Source organism: Buceros rhinoceros, unplaced genomic scaffold (assembly GCF_000710305.1).
Source record: "Buceros rhinoceros silvestris isolate BGI_N320 unplaced genomic scaffold, ASM71030v1 scaffold38130, whole genome shotgun sequence".
Classification (NCBI taxonomy): Eukaryota; Metazoa; Chordata; class Aves; order Bucerotiformes; family Bucerotidae; genus Buceros; species Buceros rhinoceros.
The window spans coordinates 1,199-2,929 of record NW_010392292.1 but is presented as its reverse complement, the minus strand read 5'-3'; the positions used below and the strand labels follow the sequence as shown (position 1 = coordinate 2,929).

Below are 1,731 nucleotides of genomic sequence, written 5' to 3'. Positions count from 1 at the left end.
AGCCTTCCTGGCTGCCAGCAGCAGCAGCAGCAGCATCCTCAGGGTCAGCTCTGCCAGCCCTGGAGGTGCTGCTGCCCCTTGCCTGGGTCCAGCAGGCAAGGTTGCAGGCAGGACATTCAGCCCGTGTCCCGCTGGGTTACCGTCTGCCAGTTCGTCTGGTGTGACGTGCTGCAGCCAGGGCTGGCTGCGGCTTGGCTGTGCCCATGGCCCTGGGGACACCTTATTGCCCAACCTGGCTAGTGTGGGAGCTGCCCACAGCCTTGCGTCTTTGCTGGGGATGTCCAGCACCACACTGGAACCATGGGTCGCCCACAGCCACCACTGTGTCCCCACAGCTGGAGTCAAAGGCAGGCAAAGGGATCACAGAACGCGCGCTGCCGGACTGGAAGGTGGCATTGAAGAGGGAGCGTGAGGAGCACCAGCATCTCCTAGCTGAGTCCTACAGCGCCGTCATGGACCTCACCAAGCAGCTGCAAATCAATGAGAAGAACTGGAACCAGGAGAAAGCGGAGCTGCTGGCCCGCTTCAAGGAGGAGCAGCAGCAGGCAGAGCAGCAAATAAAGGACCTGCAGAACAAGGTCAACCAGGTATGGTGTCCCCCCATGGTGAACACGTCCTCCAGCCTCTGCTGCTTGCCCCCCCATGCATGCCCCGAGTGCTCTCATGGTTGCATGGGGGGCAAGTGGCAAGTGCTTTTGCTTGCCTGGAGGGGCACATGTTGCACCAGTTGAGTGACTGACATGCTCTCCAGTTGCAGAACGAAGCCAGCCCATGGGCATTGAAGAATTCCGAAATGGAGAAGCATGGCAGCAGCTGGAAAGAGGTGGGCAAGAGAAGGTGGAGAGTTCTTGGGATGCTCCTTGGGCTCAGGACTACGCTAAGGGTTAGATGGGAGATCATATGACACCCCCTTAATGAGGCTGCAAGGGGGAGCACCAGGGACTGGGGAGAATGAGAGGGTGGAGAGCGTGGCTGAACCTCAAGGGCTTCCATGGGCATTATAAGAAGTTGATTAAAAATAGACCTGGACACACTGAGCCCTGGGAATCGTGTGCAGGGCCTGGGTGCGTGGGAGAAGGTGGGAGTGCTGGAGAGTTGCTGAGTGCAGCCCCTGCTTCAGCCCATGTGTGCTCTGATCCTGCTTGCTGACACCAGGGCTTGCTTCTCTGTCCTCCTAGGCTCTCAACGAGAAAATCACAGACAAAGAGACAATCTCTGAAGCAGAAGCCATGGGAGCCGACCTCAAAAGGTGAGTGTGCTGGTTCTGCATGGTCCCTGGGGCACAGAGGTGGCTGCATGGGGCTGTCCTTGCGCTTGGCAACCCTGAGAGCCAGAGGGAGATGCAGCCACAGTCCAGGGTTGTCTTGGAGGCCAAGGGCGCCTGTGAGGTGCCCAGGAGGGTCCCGCTGGGGTGGAGTGGGGTCCTCCAGCTGCTCCCCAACCTGCTGCCCTGTCACCCTGTAAGCCCTGTCCTCTCTCCTCCCACAGGACCCAGTCCATTTCCTCCATGTCAGAGTTTGAAAGCTTACTTGACTGTTCTTCCTACCTCCCTGGAAACACCACGCCAGGGCTGGGTGACAAAAACATGTCCACATCCACCCAGCTGCTGCCCAACGGGATCCAGGACGACACCAGTGTTCCTCCCTCAAACTGTACATATGTGAATATTGAGCAACCTGCCCCTGACAGCCTGGCTGAGGAGAAGCTGGACATCTCCTCTTGGGACTACTC

General features: G+C 58.6%; 1 protein-coding gene across 1 annotated transcript in view; it reads left to right on the top strand.

Annotated features, from left to right (window-relative positions):
• SOGA1 (suppressor of glucose, autophagy associated 1) overlaps positions 1–1,731 on the top strand; it is a gene marked incomplete at its 3' end in the record, with an annotated part of 15,523 nt that overhangs the window by 12,598 nt on the left and 1,194 nt on the right. Inside the window, 4 exon segments of the mRNA XM_010144363.1 lie at positions 336–587; positions 752–823; positions 1,179–1,249; positions 1,489–1,731. Coding sequence (XP_010142665.1) covers positions 336–587; positions 752–823; positions 1,179–1,249; positions 1,489–1,731 — 638 coding nt within the window.